The sequence below is a fragment of the Perognathus longimembris genome, chromosome 28, assembly GCF_023159225.1.
Source record: "Perognathus longimembris pacificus isolate PPM17 chromosome 28, ASM2315922v1, whole genome shotgun sequence".
NCBI classification, from domain to species: Eukaryota; Metazoa; Chordata; class Mammalia; order Rodentia; family Heteromyidae; genus Perognathus; species Perognathus longimembris.
The window spans coordinates 78,505,483-78,527,139 of NC_063188.1; the positions used below are offsets into that span (position 1 = coordinate 78,505,483).

The 21,657-nt window shown below is 41.4% G+C and overlaps 1 protein-coding gene across 4 annotated transcripts in view; it reads left to right on the forward strand.

Annotated features, from left to right (window-relative positions):
- Znf182 (zinc finger protein 182) overlaps positions 1 to 15,548 on the forward strand; it is a 47,483-nt gene extending 31,935 nt beyond the window's left edge. For 2 of the 4 annotated variants that reach the window (XM_048335692.1, XM_048335693.1), the window contains 4 exons: positions 7,893 to 7,988; positions 9,421 to 9,547; positions 9,787 to 9,873; positions 13,779 to 15,548. In XM_048335692.1, coding sequence (XP_048191649.1) covers positions 7,893 to 7,988; positions 9,421 to 9,547; positions 9,787 to 9,873; positions 13,779 to 15,403 — 1,935 coding nt within the window. In that variant the 3' untranslated portion in view covers positions 15,404 to 15,548. Of the gene's footprint in view, positions 1 to 6,464; positions 6,526 to 7,892; positions 7,989 to 9,420; positions 9,548 to 9,786; positions 9,874 to 13,778 lie in introns of all 4 variants that reach the window. The other 2 variants (XM_048335694.1, XM_048335695.1) reach the window with 2 other exon arrangements.
- The last annotated feature ends 6,109 nt before the right edge of the window (positions 15,549 to 21,657 follow it).

Below are 21,657 nucleotides of genomic sequence, written 5' to 3' on the forward strand. Positions count from 1 at the left end.
ATTTCTTTTGGATAATTTGCATGAAATGCCTTTTTATCCTGTGTTTCTGTTTGTGTCTTTGGACCCAAAATCAATTTCTCAAACACTAAGAGCTTCAAAAAAGGAAGAAAACAAAACAACAGATTAAAAAAAAATCCAGACCCTTTGCTAATATTTAAAAAATGGCTCTGTGATGGATTACTCTTTTTACACTCAGCCACACTTGCATGGATTCTGTGGGTTAACCTGAGGTTAGAGTTTGGCATCTCCTCAGGTTACTTGTGAGTGTGTCTTATCCAGGACATAGATATGGCTTTTTAAGTTTCCTTGTACATACGTGTTTCTGTATGTCCTAATTCCCATATGATTCTCCTCAGCAAATGACTGTAGTCATTCTGTTCTGTGGCCACCTGCCATCTTTTGCCCAGGCCTTGCAATCTTATAGAGCAATCCCCACTGCTTCTCATGCCCACTTCTTTCCCACAATAATTTTGCACTGATGCTTCTGGAAGTTCCCCCCAACACACACACAGGTTAGTACAAATACACATTCATTTATGAATAAGGTCTGCTCTGCTCTTGTCTTTAAGTTGCTCTTTTCTTGATTTTATCTTTGTATGTCATCTACAAACCTGTATTTTTTCTAGAATTTTGTAAAAATGGATCCCAACAGTCTGTACATTTTTTTGATGCTGGGATTTGAACTCAGGACCATGTACTTGCTAGGCTAAAGCTCTACCAATTGAGCCATTCTTCCAGCCCTGCTTTTAAGTCGGTTATTTACTTGTGACTTCTTTTTTTTTTTCTTTTTGGCCAGTCCTGGGGCTTGGACTCAGGGCCTGAGCACTGTCCCTGGCTTCTTTTTGCTCAAGGCAAGCACTATGCCACTTGAGCCACAGCGCCACTTCTGGCCATTTTCTGTATATGTGGTGCTGGGGAATTGAACCCAGGGCCTCATGTATATGAGGCAAGCACTCTTGCCACTAGGCCATATCCCCAGCCCCTACTTGTGACTTCTTGATGTTGCTGGGATCATAGGCTCACGCCACCAGGTTTAGCTTCACTATGTGAAGGTGGAATCTCACTCAACGTTTCTGCCTTGTCTGGCCTGGATCTGTGATCTTCCCCAGCCTTCTGTGTACCCCATAATGACAGGTGCACAACAGTGTACCCAGCTATGGGTTAAGAAGAGGTCTGGAGAACTTTTCTGCCCAGGCTGATCTCAAGCTGTGATCCTTTCATTTTCAGTCTTTCAAGTGGCTAGGATTACAGGTGTGAGGCACCAGCACCTGGCTTTTTAAAAAAAGTGTATCCATGGGAGGGTGAAAGCTTGGAGTGGCCTACTTTTGCATTTTGTTGTTCATCAAGGGATTAAATCTTTTTTGTCACCTATTTTGTTTTACAGTAGTGGGATTTGAATTAAGGGCCTTCTGCTTTCTAGACAAACATTCTACCACCTGAACCATGTGCAAGTCACCTGATTCTCTTTTGTTTTAGTCTTTGTAGTGTTTAGGATAGAACCCGATGTCTAGAAAGTGCTTAGGCAAGTGCGCTAACCAAGATACTGCAGATGCCAGTCATTGAATGTTTTCTCATTTTTCCATTGTTCCTAAAGAAGCTTTGCAGGTGCATTATATCCTTCTATTTTTTTTTCTGAGGACAAGATTAGGGGTTGGAGTGGTTGGCATGATTTTCCTTCTGGCCTTTTCAAGAAAGTCTATGTATGCTTTGTTTTGGCTCTAGTCATTTTTCTCTTAGGTGAACATAAGTTTTCCCTTCTAAAATTTTCCTGCCATTACCCTTTCTCCCTCAGAAGTGGTGCTTTTTGTGACTCTCACCCTGGTTTCTGAACCCCTTTCCACCTGATTCTCTCTGTTATATCTGGCTAGTTTTTCAATAATTCATACTTATGGGTGGAAAGCAGTGGGCATATTTCTAAGCATAAAATTTAGTTTACCCTTAATGTCTCCATTCCCTCCTCTTCAGTATTTTCTATCTTTTTAAAAATTCTAGACACATTCGTGGCAAGACTTTGGAAGATAGCTAAGCCACAATTTGGTATTTTTTTTTACTTACATGTAATTAGATATTGGCTCAGTGCTGCTTTGTAAAATACATTATACTGAAGATATTGGTTATATGTGGTTTTGTGTGTTCTTTGTGTTAATCTGTATAGTTTCTTGGAGGATATATGAAAATATTTAAATTTATATACATGCAATTATTCTATATTACCTGCATGATTACTTTCTTAAATAAAAATACAGTATACATACAGTAAAATGGACCCTGCATCTTGACAAACACAGTTGCATAATGACCACTACAACAGTGAAAGGCATAAAAGAGCTCTATCACCTCCCAAGGTGTCCCCTTTGGAATCAGCCCCTCACTGTCCCTTCTCCCTTAATCACCTTGAATGTTGTCAGACTGCACTTTTTCCTTTCCCATAATGTTACGTAAATGGAATGAGACAGCAAGTAGTCTTCCCAGCCTGGCTTCTTTAACTTGGCATAGTTCATTTGAAGCTCATCTTTGTGTTAGGCTACACAGATGAGGTTCAACCATGGCATTCTTTCTTTGTTTTTATGTGCTCGTCCTGGAGCTTGAACTCAGGGCCTGGGCACTGTCCCTGATCTGCTTTTTTTTTCTGAGCTAGTTATCTACTACTTGAACCACAGCTCCACCTCTAGTGGAGATAGTAATCTCTTGGAGTTTTATATCTGAGCTGGTTTCAAACTGCAGTCCTCAGATCTTAGCTCTCAAGTAGCTAGGATTATAGATGTGACCCACTGGGGCCCAGCTAGTTCTTTCTTTTTTTTTTTCTAAAGATTTTTTGTTTGTTTGTTTGTTTTTGTTTGTTGATTTTTTTGCCAGTTCTGGGCCTTGGACTCAGTGCCTGAGCACTGTCCCTGGCTTCTTTTTGCTCAAGGTTAGCACTCTACCACTTGAGCCACAGCACCACTTCTGGCCTTTTTCTATATATGTGGAGCTGGGAAATCGAACCCAGGGCTTCATGTGTACGAGGCAAGCACTCTTGCCACTAGGCCATATTCCCAGCCCTAGTTCTTTCATTTTTATGGTTGAGCGGTGTTACATTGTATAGATTCTAGGTTGTTTCTTGATTCATTGGCTGAAAAGCACTTAGTTTATTTCTAAGTTTTCGTGATTAAAAAGAGATGCTTTCTGGGCACTAGTGGCTCACATCTGTGATCCTAGCTCAGGATCATGGTTTGAAGATAGCCCAGGCAGGAAAGTCTGTGAGACTCTTCAATTAACCACGAGAAAGCTGGAAATGTAGCTGTTCAATTGCTAGAGCACTAGCTTTGAGCAAAATAGCTCATGGACAGCACCCAGGCCCTGAACAAGCCCCAGGACCAGCACCAGAGAGAGAGACAGAGAGATCTGCTAGAAAGTGATGCTACTGCTCAGTGGTAGAGTGATTGCCAAGCATGGATTTGATTTGGGTATATAGCTATTTGTGTGTGTGTGTGTGTGTGTGTGTATGTGTGTGTATGCACATATACATATATGCATACATACACATCTTCTATATAAATGTTCATTTGTAGATTTGAGGGATTGTATGATTCTCATTTTACTGGCATGAAAATACATGGAAATAGGTTAACTTCACAAATAACTGGAAAATCATCTCCAAAGATCCTGTGCTGTTTTGCATTCCTACCTATGACACCAGAGGTCCAATGGCTCTACATAAATATCAGCTTTTGGTACTATCAGTCCCACCTCCATTCTGGCAGGTGTGCAGGGGTATTTCATTGTGGCTTTAATTTGTACTCTCATGACTGATATTATACAGCTTTTATGTATTTATTTTCCATTTGTATATCTTCATTGGAGTATCTATTTTTGCCCCATTGTTTAGTTTTATTAATTTTTTTCCCTTTTTTTTAGTTCTGGTCCTAGGGCTTGAAATCAGAGACTGGGCCTTGTCCCTGGTTTTTGTTGTTGTTGTTGTTGTTGTTGTTGTTGTTTTTTGGCTCAAAGGTAGCATTTGAGCCACAACTCTACTACTAGCGTTTTTGGTAGTTAGTAGGAGGAAAGAGTCTCATAGACTTTCCTGCTCATGCTAGCTTTGAATCACGATCCTCAGATCTCAAACTCCTACATAGCTGGGATTAGAGGCATAAGCCACTGGTGCCCAACTGTGTTATCTATTTTTATATCTTCAATATAAGGACTTTGTCAGATGTTTGATATATAAATTTTTTTTCATTCCATGTTTTGTTTTGTGTGTGTGTGTGTGTGTGTGTGTGTGTGTGTGTGTGTGTGTGTGTGTGTTTATCCTGAGGCTTGAACTCAGGGCCTAGGTGCCATTCCTGAGCTTTTTGGCCCAAGACTAGCATTGTACCACTTGATTCAAAGCTCCACTTCAGCTTTTTTGGTGATTAATTGGAGATGAGAATATCATGGCCTTCCCTGCCCTGGCTGACTTTGAACTGCTATCTTCAGATCTCAGCCTCCTGAGTAGCCAGGATTACAGGTGTGAGCCACTGGTACCCAGTCCATGTCTTGTTTTTAATCTCTTTAACTTTGTCACATGAATTTTAGTGTCAGATCTATAAAATTTTTTACTAACCCAAGGTTTAAAAAATATTATATAGGCTTAGATATTACATTTAATTCTGTGATCCATTTTGAGATAATTTTATATATGTTAGAGGTACTTATTTTGGGATATCCAATTGTTTCAGAGTTATTTGTCAAAATAAGAACTATCATTTTCCACTGAAGTTGTACACACACACACACTCACACACACACATTTTTTTCTGCTAGTACTGGGTGTTGAACTCAAGGACCGTGTAATCTCTTGGCCTTTTTCTTTATAGCTCACAACTGGTGCTCTACTACTTGAATCATTTCCAGCCTGATTTTTATGTACCATCACAGGCTTTTCTGCCTGAACTGGCTTCAAACAATGATCTTTATATCTCAGCCTCCAAAGTAGCTAGGATTACAGGCATAAGCCACTTGTGCTTGTCAGAATATTTTCCCAGGGGTAGAGATCAAACTTGGGGTCTTTTTTTGCCAGTCCTGGGGCTTGAACCCAGGGCCTGAGCACTGTCCCTGGCTTCGTTTTGCTCAAGGATAGCACTCTTGCCACTTGAGCCATAGTGCCACTTCTGGCCATATATATATGGTGCTGAGGAATCGAACTCAGGGCATCAGGCTATATTCCCAGCTAAACTTGGGGTCTTATATATGTTTGTAAGGACTCTCCCATTGAGCTACATCCTTACCTCTGTTGCAAATAAAATTTATGAATACATTTAAATATAAAATACATAAAGTACACAGTTTTATAATATACAGCTTGATAAGTTATCACAATACGAACATACTCTATAGCTATCACACAGAGCAAAATATAGGACAGTATCAGCACCTCAGAATCTCTCCACAAATCACTGCCTTTTGTCAGGCTCGGGTCGCCTCCCCTGGCGTGGAGATCAAGGCTCAGCTAAGCTTCTCACAACTCCCTTTCTCACCCTCTCCCCTGGTCACCTGGCCCACAGGTAAGGCCAGGGTGGAGCGGGGGAGCCAGCACTGACCTCACGTGCACGCGGCCAAACGAGAACGCTTCGCCCACCTCCTTACCAGTAAAGAAAGCCAGGCATACGCAGGTCTCGGAGAAGCTTCAAGAGCTATCTGATTTATTAAGGCAGGGGCAAGGACTAATGATAGGGAGAGAAGGCGATCGGCCAGGACGCTGATAGGTTACGAGCTTCCCATGTGACCCCCTCATGAGCTAACGTCACTCGTCACTCGAAAGCACTGCGCCAGGGAGAGACTGGGGTCGCCTGGGCTGGCGAGAAATTTGGGGGCTGGTTGCAAAGCCGGTTCTTCTTGTTCCGGACCTAGAGAATTGTGGCCTGCTTCCGCATTCCCCCAGGGCTGGGAGGAAGGGCGGCATCTGGGGTGCGCTCTCCAATGCCCTTCACCCTGAAGTCCATAAAGCTGGAACCCAACAGCCTTTCACAGTAGTAATCGCTATCCTGACTTCTTCTAACAACATGGATTAACTGTACCACTTTATTCTTTTTTTTTTTTTTTTTTTTTTGGCCAGTCCTGGGGCTTAGACTCAGGGCCTGAGCACTGTCCCTGGCTTCTTTTTGCTCAAGGCTAGCACTCTGCCACTTGAGCCACAGCGCCACTTCTGGCCATTTTCTGTATATGTGGTGCTGGGGAATTGAACCCAGGGCCTCATGTATACGAGGCAAGCACTCTTGCCACTAGGCCATATCACCAGCCCTGTACCACTTTATTCTGTTACTCTATATAAATAGAAACATGCATTGTGTTTACTTTTTGGCTTTTTCTTTTGCTCGTTTAGTACACCTATGGTATTTTTCTGTTACATATGTGCAAAATAGTTCTCTGAATGGCTTTAGACTAAAGCCCTCACTTCTTACCTCTTTTTTATTTGTAGCTTATTTTATTTATTTATTTTTTTGTAGCCCAGGCTGACCTCAAACTTGTGATCCTCCTGCCTCTGATTCCTGATTGCTGTAATTACAGGTGTGTATCATCAAGAACACTGTTTTTGCAGCAAAACTCTTGAGCATGCCAGGCAAGTGCTCTGCTAAGGTATATCCCCACCCATTGCTTGTAGTTGTTAAAGTTATCTATGAGCTATACAATGAATATAACATCCTAAGGTGGACTCTGGTCAGAATTGCTAGAGCTCTGTTTTAGTCCTCTCCTAAAAACAAGACTTCTTTCAGGGGTTCATTTGGTTGCTAAATATAAAACATTGTGTGATGGACTGTGTTCCATGGTCTGCTCAACTATGTTGAGAGGAGTGTGCAGCACTCAAAGATGAGACTCTTTTCTCCCCTAAGCAGCTTTCCTGAGTCTTGGGACACCAATTCCCAAAGTCTCGTGCTTGTATTTTATTTTGCTATCTCTCTGAAGGCATAGTCTCACTCCATGTCACCTGTATGCATGGGCACTCTGTTCTGCCTGACTCAGACAAATTTAGCTACATTAGTAAACAGAGAAGCTACTTCACACATGGACTTGGAGATCATTTATTTTCATCACCATACAGCATTCCACTGTAGGTGTTCACCTAGGAGAACTGCTGGGCCACATCCTGTAAAAATTACCACCTCAGTAATTAACCCTGTGTTCCCCAAGGTGACTAAATTAGTCTACATCCCTTCTAATGGTATAGAGTTTTCATTTTAGTATACCATTGTAACGTATTTAGGCGATTCATTTATAACTCTTCCTGGCAGGTGCTTAGCAATATCCAGTGTGGCTTACATGTTCATTTACTTGCCTGCTCACATGAAATACTTTTCATGAAAGTTGAAGTCAAGTACATGTGCATAGATCATATGGTTTTCCTTTTTAGTTAAATGCCTCTTTACCTCCTGTACATTGTTCTTATTGTTTGTATGTTTAGTATTGATTCAAAGGAGATAGTTAACCAATTCCAGATAAGATCCCTTTACCACTCATGACTATAGAACATCATTTCCTCATCTGTGGCTTGCCTTTTCACTGCCATATTTTTTGTGTGTTTATGCCAGTACTGGGGCTTGGACTCAGAGCCTGGGCACTGCCTCTTATATTTTTCACTCAAGGCTAGTGTTATACCACATGAGCCAGAGTTCCGTTTCTGGCTTTTCAGTGGTTAATTGAAGACAAGCGACTCAGACTTTTCCTGCCCTGGGCTGACATTGAATCACAATCCTCAGATATTGCCTCAGAGTACAGGCATGAGCCACCGGCACCTGCCTTCATTGCCATACATTTAATCTAACATAGGTCTGCATTTATGAGAGAGCTCTTTTCATGTCTTCTCTTAGCATTTGTCCTCTATATTAAGCTTATGAAAACATTTTCTCTGTTATTGTCTTGTCTTGCTAAACCCACAGCTCAAAATTGGCAGCAGAAAATTCTCACAAGGGACCACACCAAATCACCAGGCAATAGGGCCTGCTGCGATTCCAAAGAAAGAAACTGGATGTCAGGTGACCCACCCAAAGTTTATTAGAGAAACTTGTAATGGGCTGCAATATCCTTAAAAGGGATGATGAGGGAAGGGGGTGACCAAACAGAGATGTCTACATTGAGAGTGACAGGGTATAGAGTTTATATGGAGATTTTGAATTTTGGGGTCCAAGTTCAGGCTAGGTTCTTTCAGTGTTTTAGGCAGTGCCCGAAATACCTCTATCAGTGCTTTAGGATGTTTTTGAGCCCATCTTGGCCTCAAGCCTGCAGGGAAAGTCCTGCACCTTGCTAGGTCATAGAATAATCAGTGCACTCAGATTTTCATTCAGGACACAAAAGGCAGAGTATATCTGGGAAATCCAATAGAATAGTTTTTTTTTTTTAATGTAGACACTTCATTGTGTTACCTCTCATATTAGAATGTATCTGTAGTTAATAGTTATATATGAAAAGAGTTCAATTTCATGTTTTCACATATAGATATCCAATAATCCATCTATATTTATTTTTAAAAGATTCCCCTCAAACACAAAGGCACAATGCTTATGTACATCTGATCAAATAAAATAATATTTATCAAAATGAACTCCAGGAAATGGAAACATTTTTGTCTTGTTTGTTCATTTTTCTGTACTTGGGAGGGCAAGGGGGCCATAGAACTGGAAGGACAAAGGAGAAGCAAATACAGCAGTGGTACTCACTAGATACTGTGTTGAAAATGAACTATGCAACTTGTGGGTGTGGGTGGGAGGGAAAAAGTGGGAAAGAGTGAGGGAAGAAGTGACAGTGTCCAAAAAGAAATGTACTCTTAACCTTATGCAAGTATAACACCTCTGTATATCACCTTTATAATAATAATCATCATCATCATAATCATAATTAAAACATTATTTTTTAAATGCCACGTGCTGGTGGCTCATGCCTATAATCCTAGCTATTCACGAAGCTGAGATCTGAGGATCACATTTCAAAGGCAGCCTGGGCAGGAAAGTCTGTGATACTCTTATCTCCAATTAACCACCAGAAAATGAGAAGTGGCGCTGTAACCCAAAGTGGTAGCACACTAGCCTTGAGCAGAAAAAGCTCAGGGACAATGTCTAGGCCCTGAGTTCAAGCGTCATGACCAACCAAAAAAAAAAAAAAGATCTTCCTTTCACTGCTTTACTGTGGCCACTTTATCATGAATCAAATGTCCACACATATTTGGATTCTCTTTGTTGTTCCACTGTGCTATTTGTCTATCCTTGGGCTAATATTAAAATATTTCATTACTTAATGGAATAGTTTTTCTTATGATTGTGATCCCTAACAAAATAGATCACTAAATTGCTATGAATTACACATCTTACCTTGTCATCTTGATGAACTAGAAACCCAATCACAAGTTCCTTTATATTCTGTCTTCATGGCCCTGTGTTCAGCATTTAGAATAAAAGGAATGTGTCATTACAGGAACTAATGACATTTGAGGATTTGGCTGTGGGTTTCACCCAAGAGGAATGGCAGTACCTGAGCCCTTCACAGAAGACCCTGTATAGAGATGTGATGCTTGAAACCTATAGCAACTTTATCTTTGTGGGTAAGATGGCTTCTCAGATAATTTCACTTTTGATGATTATTTCATCTATTGGAGGGCCTTTATTTCTGAGTTTCCCATTTTTTCTTGCCTGAAAAGAAACTCAAAATCCTGTCTAAATGGCTAGATTTTACTGTTGTGTCCATCTTTGAGCCCTTTGTGCTGCTTAATCCCAAACTGTAACTTATTCTGACCTAGTGGTTCTGAAAACCAAGGAGGTATCTGTCATTTCTCATTACCAGGGCAGCAGCTTACAAAACCAGACCTCATCCTCAAGCTGGAGGTAGAAGAACTGGGCCCAGCATATGGAAAAATTTGGAACTTTCCAGGTATATGGGATGGATGTATGCTCTGAGTACATGAAGTCACAGCCTATCACTTAGGGGGTGAGGCCTTCTGAAAAGCCTAACAAGAATATATTGAAGAGCTTGGCACTAGTGGCTCATACCTATTAGCTACTTGTGAAGCAGATAGGAAGGATTATGGTTTGAGGCCAACCTAGACATAATCACAAGACCCCATCTCAATACTTGGACACAGTGGCACATGCCTGTCATCCTAGCTATGTAGGAAGTCTAAATAAGTAGGCCAGGGTGCAGGCCCATCTGAGCATTCACAGGAGACAATGAAGGCCAAAGGGTTGAAGAGCATGGCTGAAGTTCAAGTGCACGGTCCTGACTTCAATCTTCAGTACCACGGGGGGCGGGGCGGGCTGTGCAAGAGTAGCTCCTCCCTGTAATCCTAGCTTCTCAAAAGACCAAGATTTGAGGATCAAAGTTCAAAGCCAACATGGGCAGGAAAGTCTGTGAGACTCTTACCTCCAGTTAATCACCCCAAATGCTGAAAGTGGCTGATCCTAGTGACTCATGTAATACTAACTAATCAGGAGACTAAGATTTGAGTATTGTGGTTCAAAGCAAGCCCAGGGAAGGAAAGCTATGAGACTCTTATCTCCAATTAATGATCAGAAAGCCAGAAATGCAGCTTTGACTCAAGTGGTAGAGTGCTAGCCTTGAAAACTGAAGTTCAGGAACATTGCCCATGCTCTGAGTTCAAGCCCCAGGACAAGCACAGAAAAAAGCAAGAAAAAGTAGTATAAAGAGCAGAAAGAACAGGAGGAGGAGAAAGACAAGTTGAGAGGAAGGAGGGAGAAGTGAAGGGAGAAAAGAAAGAGAAAGGAAAGAAGAAAGAAAAATTGGTTAGTTTTAGAGAAAGGTTGTGGCCCTTTCATGCCATTGGGAGACAGTGATGTGAGCACCTCAGGTAACACTGAACCTCACTCCACTCACCCACACCCATACTAGATCATGCTACTTAAATTAGCATCCACTTACAAGTTTTTGTACAGTTCCATTGTATTCTGTATGTGTCTTTTTGTTTCAATTTGTTATTTCAGTCAGTGGTGTGGCATAAAGTCAGGGCCTGGGTCCCTAAGCTTTTTGCTCAGAGTTAGCACTCTACCACTTTAAGCTACAGTTCCATTTTAGTTTTCTGTTAATTAATTGGAGATAAGAGTCTAACAGGCTTTCCTGTGTGGGTTGGCTTCAAACCAAGATCCTCGGATCTCAGACTCCTAAATAGCTAGGATTACAAGCATGTATACGAGCTCCCGGCCTGTATCTGTCTATTGAATGCTAATATTCTCTGACTGCACTTTTTCTATGATTCTCACCTAAAGGCAATCAGGCTCACATTAGTCATAGGCCTGGAGTCCAATTCTGTAATTTCGCAGGCCTGGAGTCCAATTCTGTAAGGCTGGCTCTTTGAAACATTCTTCATGTTCAGCTTAGATATTCTGACCAAATTTGCTTTCCTGAAACATGGTCATTTTCATTTGAGCTATTTCCTTAGCTCCATAATTATCTATGTAAAAAGACCTTATTGGGATATAATTCACTACTACAGAATTCAGACTTTTAGTTCAGGGATCTTGAGTACATCTGAGTTTTGTGTCTTCATCACTGCCTAACTGTAGAACATTTTATTGTCCCAAGTAAAACCTCTGCTTTTAGTAGTCACTTTCCATTCCTTTTTCCTCCATTCGCTAATGAGCACTAATATGCTTCTTGTCTCTGTGCTATACTTTTTTTTTTTTTTTTTTTGGCTAGTCCTGGGCCTTGGACTCAGGGCCTGAGCACTGTCCCTGGCTTCTTCCCGCTCAAGGTTAGCACTCTGCCACTTGAGCCACAGCGCCGCTTCTGGCCGTTTTCTGTATATGTGGTGCTGGGGAATCGAACCTAGGGCCTCGTGTATCCGAGGCAGGCACTCTTGCCACTAGGCTATATCCCCAGCCCCTGTGCTATACTTTTGTTTATTGTCATTTCATATAAAACATGGCCTTTTCTATCTTTTTTTTTCACTTGGCATATTTGCCAAGTTCATCCATGTTGTCGCATGGGTCATCACTTTACTACTTTCATGGAGGAATAATATACAGTTGTACAAATAGAACATGTTTGGCTTATCCATTCATCTGTAATTTTCTATTATTTGGCTATTGTGAATAACACTGCTGTGTTACAGGTTTTGATGGTGCTTGTGCTCTACCACTTTGAGCTGCAGGTCCACTTCCAGTTCTCGGGTTGTTAATTGGATATAAGTCTCATGGACATTCCTGCTCAGGCTGCACTTGAATAACAATCCTCATAGCTCAACCTCAAGAATAGCTAGGATTACAGGAGTGAGATGCCTATGCCCAGCCTGTTCTCATTTCTTTTGGGTAGACATATGATCTTGGAACTGTACAATATGGTAATTGTGTTTAATATCTTGAGGAATTGCCAAATTGCATGAATTCCGTGTTTTCATAATTGTTAACCCAAGCCAGCTGCTGGTGGCTCACACTTATAATGCTAACCACTTAAGAGGCTGAGATCTGAGGATCATGGTTAAAAGCCTGGTAGGAATGTCCATGAGAGTCTCATCTCTAATTACTTAACACAAAAAATCTCAAAGTGGAACTCTGGCTCAGGTGTTACTATTGATTATAAGATATAGCACCAAAAAAGAAATATTGCCACCAATATACCTATAACGTATCACCAGTTGTAAGGTGCTACTGGATTTAGAGATTTTTCAGTGTGAAATGAAATACAAGGAAAGGCACGAATTTGCACTTTTGACTGTCTAAGTGAGAAACACAGATAACCAAATATATTAGAAGTTAAAATTTTTATATACAAAAGTCAGAAGACGCATTTTTAGATGATTGAACACAGATTGGGTATTTAGCTCAGTGGAAGAGCACGTGCCTGGCAAAGTGCAAGGCCCTGAGTTTAGTCCTCAGCAATGCAAAAAGAAAAAGTGAAAAAGAAAAAAGATGTAAAACAATGGAACTGTGTCTTCAAAGTAAATCTAGTTTCTGAATATAGCACAGTAGGGAGTTTAGGGTTATGACTATTGGGCAATTTTATATGAAAAGGGATTTGGAGTTTTAGGAATAGTTTCTACAGCACATACAGGGGCAGAGATGATGGTGCTGAAGATCTGTGAGCGCAAGTTTAGGTGGAGACACCGTGAACCCAGACTACATAAAGATTTTTAGAGGCTTATCCACCCTACCCCGCAGGCTAATTTTTCTGTAATTGATGGAGAATGTGGATTAAGGGATGTTACAACATCACCTTGTCTTGAGTCTAGGTAACACACTGTTGCATTTCTTGTTAAGTGGAGACAGTATAAATCATGTACAGTTTAAAGTTCATATGATAACTGAGAATTGAGTTTGGTGAGGTTCCTAGAGATAAGGTAAACGTAGAATTAAGAAACCTGGAGCAAGATGCTGGTGGCCTTTATGCCTAGCTCTTGAGGAAGCTGAGATCTGTGGATCACAGTTTGAATTCAACCATGCTAGAAACAACCATGAGACTCTTATCTCCAGTTAACCACCAAAAAGCTGAAAGTGGAACTATGTGGTTCAAAGTGGTAGAGCACTACCCTTAAGCACAAAATGCTGAGAGACAGCACTCAGTCCTTGAGTTTAAGCCCCAGAGTCAATACACACACACACACACACACACACACACACACACACACACACACAAACGCACACGCACACACACACAGAAATGAAACTGGGGTGTCAGGGTAAGATTACAACACACATGCTCTTAGATAGCATTTATTAAGAAATTCTTTTTCTGGGGACTTGATAAAATGATAGTGTCATTTTTCATTTGTTGGAGCATTTCTTAAATGTCAAACTGTAAAGATGATTTATTGTACTTCTTTCTAGAAGTCATTGATAAAGAGGCTGAGAAGCAGCATCAGGTTGGCACAAATAATTGCCAGTCAATCCAAGGTGGATTCCCTGACAAGGGAATAATTATAATCAAACGTGTCCATGATGGTGATGAATTTGGAAACAGACTTCATCTGAACCCAAGCCTTACTCTTCTAATACAAAGACCTCATGAACTTGAATCATTTGGAAATACTGTGGTAAATAATTTAGACTCACTAATTACCAGCTCTGGAGAAAAGAAACATGATAATAGATGTAAAATTTTATTCTTTCCTCCTGGGTATGAAAAAACAAATTTTGTACTGGAATCCTATGTATATAAAGAATGCGAAAAAGGCTTTAGGTATAAGAAAGGTCTTAGCCTTCACCAGAGAATTAAAAATGGAGAGAAGCCTTTTCAATGTACTGCATGTCAGAAAACCTTCAACAAGAAATCACACCTTATTGTACATTGGAGAACTCATACGGGAGAAAAACCTTTTGAATGTACCGAATGTGGAAAAGCCTTTAGCCAAAAATCTCAGCTCATTATACACCTCAGAACTCACACAGGAGAAAGACCTTTTGAGTGTCCTGAATGTGGTAAAGCTTTCCGAGAGAAGTCAACTGTTATTATTCATTACAGGATTCATTCTGGAGAAAAACCTTTTGAATGTAATGAGTGTGGAAAAGCCTTTACTCAAAAATCAAACCTCCTCGTTCATCAGAAAACACACACAGGAGAGAAAATGTATATGTGCACTAAATGTGGAGAATCTTTCATCCAGAAACTTGATCTAATTATACACCATAGTATTCACACAGGTAAGAAGCCCAATGAATGTAGTGACTGCAAGAAAACTTTCAGTGACAAGTCAACCCTCATTATACATCAGAGAACACACACAGGAGAGAAGCCTCACAAATGTACCAATTGTGGGAAATCTTTCAATGAGAAATCAACTCTCATTGTGCATCAGAGGACTCATACTGGAGAGAAACCCTATAAATGTGATGTGTGTGGAAAAACCTTTACTCAGAAGTCAAACCTGGGTGTGCATCAGAGAACTCATTCAGGAGAAAAACCCTTTGAATGTAATGAATGTGAGAAAGCTTTCTCTCAGAAATCCTATCTCATGCTACATCAAAGAGGCCACACAGGAGAGAAGCCATATGAGTGTAGTGAATGTGAAAAGGCCTTTTCCCAGAAGTCCTATCTCATCATACATCAGAAAACACACACTGAAGAAAAACCATATCAATGTATTGAGTGTGGCAAGGCCTTTCGAGAAAAGTCGAAGCTCATTATCCATCAGAGAATTCACACGGGAGAGAAACCCTATGAATGTCCTGTGTGCTGGAAAGCTTTCAGTCAGAATTCACAGCTCATAATCCATCAGAGAACACACACCGGAGAGAAACCCTATGTGTGTTCAGAGTGTGGCAAAGCCTTCAGGGAAAAATCTACATTTACTGTACATCAGAGAACTCACACTGGAGAGAAGCCGTATAAATGTACAGTATGTGGGAAAGCTTTTACCCAAAAATCCAACCTAATTATACATCAGAGAACACATTCAAGATCGAAGGCCCACAGAAGAGCCCCCAACTGCAAGGCAAAGCTTACCACACATTAGGGAAGAAAACAAGTGTGTTATGTCAGTTAAATGTATTAAAAGTACATTATAGCTGGGCACCAGTGGCTCACACCTATTATCTTAGCTACTCAAGAAGCTGAGATCTGAGGATTGTAAAGCCAGCCTGATCAGGAAGGTCTATGAGACTCTTAACTGCACTAAACTACAAAAAAAGCCAGAAGTGGAGCTGTGGCTTAAGTGAGAGTGCTAGCCTTGAGTACAAAAGCTCAATGATAGTGCCCAGGCCCAGAGTTCCAAGTAACAGTATCAGAAAAAAAAGTACATTCTGACATGTGCTTTAAACATGGGGAAGAAAGTCAACCTTTTTCTTTTAATCTGTGTGGTTTGTACCTCTGCATCTGACAAAATTAGGACACAGCTGCATCCATTGGATTGACAGAGCCATAGACAATCAAGAGCCTGTGGAAATTTCAGAGCATGCTCAAGGACACGAATATGAGGTGGCAATGGCTATGACTCTCAGCTGAGGGTAGAGATATACTCCATTGAAGGACCACAGGCAGCTGTGACAACAGTAATAAAGTTCATGGTGAGGTAGGAGGTTTTCCAGACCATGTGAGGTCAGGAGTAAGAGGCAGGAGCCATAATAAGGAATAAACCAAACCTTATATATGGAAAGTAGTTTGTACAGATAGGAGAAACATTTGGAGGAACTAATGGAAAGGAAGAGGTAGAACCTTTCCTGACTTAGGAGTAGTAAAATCTGAAAAAAACTGACAAGTGTTTTTTGAGAGTTTCTTGGTTGTTAGAAAACACACTGATCTGCCTAGTACATGGATCTAAGATGTTCTGCCATGTGAACCTACAGCAAATACCAATCCAGGTGCAGCTCTTCACATTCAGAGAGAACCATTTAAAACTAATCCAAACCACAAATGGAATTTAAGCCGATTCCACTTCTAGAAATGTATATATTAATTGGTGTGCAAAAATAGTGAGCAGACAAGTATCCTTGATACACTATTTAGCTTATGAAAATGAGGTTGGACAGTGTATAAATGACATGACCGTGACTCTGCTTCCCCAAAATTTGATATATGCATACAGAAAGCTCCCAGGTAGAACAAAAAGGAATAATGAGAATGTTGATATCATTTCCACAGTGATATGATAATCTGTATGATAGGAAAAAGCAAGCTGCAACATGGTGACTCTAACATACTGCCCCATGTATTAAAGACAAAAAAGGAGAAAATAGTAAGTACATCATTGATTGTATGTATGTTTATTGATTTTACGAAAGAGGCATAAGAAGCTGGTAGCCCAATGGGGCAGTAGGCTGCTGCAAGGATGCACATGGGAAGAAGACCCTGTGTATCTTTTCATAGCTTTTGAAAATTGTACTCTAGATATGCTACACTTTCAGAAACAAATGTTTTTAAGGCATATTTTTTTACTGTTACATTGAATATTCAATATAATAGCAGAATATTGTTATATTGCTTATACTGTTATATTGTCCTAGACATATTTTATATTTAATGTAGACATGTTCAGTGTGTTTAATTTTTTAAGTGAATAAATTGAAAACAGGTGGACAGAACAGCAGATGTTCAATCAAATCATAAGCACATAGGCAGTAATTTCTGAGATTGTCTAAAGAATGTGATCCCAGGTCAGCTAGGACCACATTCCCTGAACTTAAATACCTGAGACTGAAATGTTTTATTTATTTAGGATGTGCAGTGGTAGCTATGCAAAGACACCGTATTAAAGCCCACTAATGTCTTACTCTATCTTAAAATGATCTTGCTCCATACACATACACCCATACAGATGTGTACACACATTTTTACAAGAGATATAAAGCATAAATCATAGGTAAACTGAGGAGTATCTCTCTCCTAAGGTTACAATACTGCATGTATTTTTCAGGGTGAGAGACAAAACTGAGTCCCATGGTCTGAATGTCCCAGCCAACAACCTCATAACAGGACCCTTGCAGCAGAACAAGATGTCGTACTTGTGAATCACTATATAGTGGTCTTCATGGTAGCATGGTTATGCACTGTGGCCAGCTCTGGCACAACTCACCTCAGGCAGGCAATCCTACTTTTGAACTCCCTCAAAGCAGGCTGTGCAAAACTTGGAGAATGGGCAGGGTTTGCATTTCAAAACACATGGATTAGATCTGTGACCCTGTCTGTGCCCTCATAAACTTTCTTTCTATCCCTGAATTTTCCTGCAAGAAAATGAACCATGGGTGACCCCTACCCCCACAAATACTGAGGTTTGAGTTTAGGGCCTGGGCACTGAACCTTCACTTACTTACTCAAGAATAGTGCTCACAGACTTTCTTTCCCCCACTGGATTCCTGATATGATCCTAACTCAGCCTCTTTAATAGGCTTACAGAGCCATTGGTGCCCAGTTGCCTACACTTTATAATGAACTCTGAAAGTGAGACATTTCTCAGTGCCTTTCCAGAAAGAGGAAAGTTAGAATGGACTGACTTGCACTTGGCATAGTCTAGGAAGTGTGCCCAAAGCAAACCAAAAACAGTTATTTTATCTAACTACAGATAGAGAATATTCCTGAGGTGTAAGGACCGTTAAAGGACATACTCGGGGGCGGGGTGCTCGACTGTACTCATGTATTTGGAGTCCTGTTTTCTGGGACACAGATGGCAAGCTGGTGGGCTACCTATTGGCAAATGAAAGTAACAAAAGCACAGTTGTAGAGGGGAAGGGATGAGGATGAACTATCGTATGTGGTCTTATTTCTTCTTCTCTGTTCACAAAAGAAATGCCTGTAACCCTTTGTTAGTCAGTGGAGAAGCAAAACTCTAATGAGAAACTGCTGCTTTTAGTGATGATAGAGCATTATTTAGCTCCTTTTTCAGCTCATAACACACATTGCTTGGGTGCTGCTGCTTTTTCTCTTAGGGAGTCTGCAAGGAGCTTCTGATGGGGTCTAGCCAGAGGGCTATCTAAATGATCTTGAGTCACATCGCTTTCTCCTAGAGATGCCTTATTAACTATGGCAAAAACCCACAGCAGGCAGGCAATCCTTCCTTTGGACTCCCTCCCTTTTAGCAGGGGACACTTCATACTTTTTTTTTCCAGTAACTCTTGCCAACTTGGTTATCCCTCTTTGTCAGTGGGCTCATTCTTGAATACTGATGAGAACCTGATCCAAGGGTTTCAGTTTCTTTTGCTTGCTTGATTTTTTATTTCGTGCCTGTCCTTTGGCTTGAACTCAGGCCCTGGGCACTGTCTGTGAGCTTTGTTACTCAAAACTCTCACTCTACCACTTGAGCCACAGTTGTATTCCAAGCTTTTTTTTGGTGATTAATTGGAGAGAAGAGTCTCGCAGGCTTTCCTGTCCAGGCTGGCTTTGAACCATGATCCTCTGCTCTCAGCATCCTGAGTAGCTAGGATTATAGGCATGAGCCACCAGCACATGACAGTTTTAGTTTTTCAGTCTCAAAAGCATCTAAACTGAAAGCTGGGTGCAGGTGATTCATGCTTATAATCCTACCCACTCAGGAGGCTGAGAATAGAGGATTGTGGTTCAAGCCAGCCCAGGCAGTAAAGTCTGTGAGACTCATGTACAATTAACCACCAGAAAAACTGAAGTGGAGCTGTGGGTCAATGTGGTAGAACACTAGACATGAGCAAAGAGTTCAAGGACAGCACCCAGGTTCCCAAGCTCAAGTCCCATGATGAACCAAAATAAATAAATAAAAAGGGTCTAAACTGTCTCCATATGCCAGGGACCTTAACCTGGTTGACTTGGTTTTGTGTTTTCTTGTGCTGGTACTGAGGCTTGAATTCAGGGCCAAGTCCCTTTCCTGTAGCTTTTTGCTCAATGCTGCCACTTGAAACACACTTCTTGGGCTGGAGATATGGCCTAGTGGCAAGAGTGCTTGCCTCGTATACATGAGGCCCTGGGTTCGATTCCCCAGCACCACATATACAGAAAATGGCCAGAAGTGGCACTGTGGCTCAAATGGCAGAGTACTAGCCTTGAGCAAGAAGAAGCCAGGGACAGTGCTCAGGCCCTGAGTCCAAGCCCCAGGACTGGCCAAAAAAACAAAAAACAAAAACAAAAAAAAAGAAACACACTTCTACTTCTTGCTCCCTTGTGCTGCATAATTGGAGATAAAATTTTCATGTATTTGACTGCCCAGGCTGGCTTTGGACCTTGATTCTCACATCATAGCCTCCTGAATTACTAGGTTTACAGACATGAGCCACCAGCAACTAGCTTTCTACTTGTTTCTGACTAGAATCTCTCCTTGCCAAAGACTTGGGTCAAATATGCCAGCTGTGAAACTGGGGCCATTGTCCCCCCTTCTGCTACCCTTTCCCCAAGCCTCCCCAGATGTAGCCAGATGGACACTACCTTCCTCAACATGTGGAACCTTTCAGGTGCTAAATCTGCTGGACATTTGTGTACAAATAGATCACACTTCAATCCAGGCCTTGAGGAATAATATCAGCTTGACAAAGGGAGCCAAGGTACTGACACCCAGCTGAAGATAATGAAGCCAGACAAGGTGTTCTATGTCTGTTATTCTCTCAAAATCATAATCTGTGTACCTTTCAGGGCCTTCTAGCTAAGCTTCATATGCCCAATGATTTGGCCAAGCTATTCTAGCAGGAGTATTTACTCGTCCCTCTCTTAGGCACAGAGAAGGGATGCTACAGTTGGGTTGAGAAAAACCTGGAGTTAAAAAGGGGCAATGGTTACTTTCCCCTCAATGTTTTCATCATCCTCAGGATGAGTTTTGGAGGCCCATGTAGACAGCCAGAGGTCCAAAGCCAGATCTCTTGGTTATAGGGATCACATTCCTTGTCCCTACAAATAACCTAAAACATTTTATGGACTGTATGTTCCCATAATTGTACTCTATCTTGTCCAACTCCCCCAGATTAGGAGAGATCCTGCTCTTATATTCTTTTACTACAGAATTTTCTCTAAAGCATATCTGTCTAAAAATATTTGATAAGTGGGTGTACGGAGTTGGGAATTGCTACTGAGGTTAAAACTACTTGAGGAAGATATGGAAGCAACAATATGTTATACATGGTGCCACCTGGTAATCTGTGTCTGGAGGTGTCCGTTGATCTGTAGTTAGTGAAGCTCCTAGAGGATGCCCAGAGCATAACCAAGTATGAACTGGGACCATTAGGACATACTTGTCTCCAATCTACATGTCCCAAAGGCCACCTTTCTGTTTGCAGTCCTCCTTTCCATTATAGGCAGGACATTCCTGACCAGAATAAGTAACTTGCTTCTTTTCCAGGTTAATAACAGGGATTGTACTCACTTCCAAATCTGTCATTTCCTTTACTCAACACCAGGAGAATCCAGTTCCATTTCTTAAAGTGACAAGGGTGGTATTTGAAAATCCCATATCCAGGTCTCCCCTTACCCAGTAAAGACAAAGTGATAAGAACTAGGGTGCCCCCAGATAAGGGTCTGATTGGAGACTTGGACATTCTTGGTGACTAGCTCTGCGGAGAGCTGCTCCTACCTCTCAGGGAGTCTCAGCCATATCTGCCATATCTGGCAGCTCTTCCTCTGGGACCTCCTGCACCTGAGAGGAACTGACCCCTACTGAGTTCTCCCATACTCAGATGGGACACTGTACTCCACAGTTCATCAAGCCCTCTTCCCTCTAATAGAAGCTGCCAGAGCAGAAGGGCTGACTTTAGATTCCCTTTCCAATGGTAAATATCCTCCAGAGTAACAAAACAAAAACTGGATGGGATCAGGGTAAGTGCCACTGCCTAGTCCTGGGGAACAATATACAGCCCAATATATAGCTCCATGGCTAGCTATTGACCCTAAAGAAACAGCTCAACTTCATGAAGCAGCAGACCTATCAGACTGCAGGCAGTTTAAGATAGGGTTTGCTGGTCTGGGGATATGGCCTAGTGGCAAGAGAGCTTGCCTCCCATACATGAAGTCCTAGGTTCGATTCCCCAGCACCACATATACAGAAAACGGCCAGAAGGGGCGCTGCCGCTGAAGCGGCAGAGTGCTAGCCTTGAGCAAAAAGAAGCCAGGGACAGTGCTCAGGCCCTGTATCCAAGGCCCAGGACTGGTAAAAAAAAAAAAAAAAAGATAGGGTTTGCCAGGGGTTATGCTGCGTGAGGGATGGACTATTTCCTTTGTGGGGCACCCTACCTCAGCCTCCCCAGTGCATGTGTCACTATGTCTTGCTATTGCTATCTTCTTTTAATCATCCAAATATGCCCTTTTATATCACAATGAATACCCCTA